Source organism: Lupinus angustifolius, chromosome LG20 (genome assembly GCF_001865875.1).
Source record: "Lupinus angustifolius cultivar Tanjil chromosome LG20, LupAngTanjil_v1.0, whole genome shotgun sequence".
NCBI classification, from domain to species: Eukaryota; Viridiplantae; Streptophyta; class Magnoliopsida; order Fabales; family Fabaceae; genus Lupinus; species Lupinus angustifolius.
The window spans coordinates 18,993,152-18,994,282 of NC_032028.1; the positions used below are offsets into that span (position 1 = coordinate 18,993,152).

General features: G+C 33.4%; 1 protein-coding gene across 1 annotated transcript; it reads right to left on the minus strand.

Moving 5' to 3' along the window:
• On the minus strand, positions 241-882 carry LOC109335532 (F-box protein At1g80960-like). The gene has a single exon (XM_019571667.1). The coding sequence runs from the start codon at positions 880-882 to the stop codon at positions 241-243; it is 642 nt and encodes a 213-aa protein (XP_019427212.1).

Below are 1,131 nucleotides of genomic sequence, written 5' to 3' on the forward strand. Positions count from 1 at the left end.
ATTTATAGCATGCATGTTTCCAAACAATGAGTAATAATAAGAACTGAATGTTTTCAGGTTTGGTGTATAGATGCTTGCAGCATTTGTAGGATAAGTTAAAGAATCAAGCAACAAAACTTCAAGATTCTCACATGAAACTTTTAGCTTATCCACACACAGACCTTGGAGCTTCAAAACTTTAAGACTTTATTTCATGATAATGAGTTTGTTAAATCCAGTAGACTCATTCAGAGTAAAGTTCTACAACACTACACAATTATTCAGAATATCGTTGATGATCCTGTCAGCCAAGTTGATCTTCTCCAGCTTTAGGGTTTTAAGGTTTTTGCAGCCAACAAATGCATTTGAACAATTAATATTGTAGTTAATCATTTCAAGCGAACCTAGACTTTGAAATATCCCCTTTGAGAAATTGAGCTTAGGAATGTCATCTTTGAATAGGAACCACTCTCCCATTTCTCCATTATCAAGCTCACACTCAAGGCTCAATTTTTGAACCCCTTCCCTAGTTTTAAGCACATACTCAACCCAAGATTGAACTTCCCCAAGCAAAAGACTCTTCCATAAGTGCAAAATGCGGAAACTAGGTAAGTCACCATAGTGATGAAACATGATTCTATACACAAGAAGAGCATACCTGTTAGCTCCTTTTGTAACATCTTTGGTTGGTACAAATTTTCTTGAAATTAAAAGTTGTGATAAAGGCTTTATCAATTTCTTCTCATTCAGTTCTATGTGTGTAGTATTTCTCCAAAGATCTTTCCATTTCTTTGAAAGGATACCACTTCTTATAGCTTCATCAAGTGGAAGAAAAGTGAGGATGTGACTTAATACATTTGCAGGTACTTTTTTGGTTAAATCTGGTATTTCATCACTTCCCATTTCCAACTCCACCTTTGATCTCTTTTCTAATCTTCTTTTTGGGTTGAACATCAATGAAGAAATTATAGGATTCAACATTTAAGACAATACTATGGTGAAAAATGTGAGAATGGGAGAGGAAAGTTGTGTTACGGTTGTTCATCTATATATCCATGAAAGACATGTGTCAGCTTGTAATAAAATTTCACAAAATATCTTTCTTCTTTTCGTGTTGATTAAAATTTAAAAAAATCTAAGTTTATTAAATTT

What these genes read in the sequence shown, in the direction of transcription:
- LOC109335532 (XM_019571667.1), bottom strand. Translation starts at nt 882, where the DNA reads ATGGGAAGTGATGAAATACCAGATTTAACCAAAAAAGTACCTGCAAAT.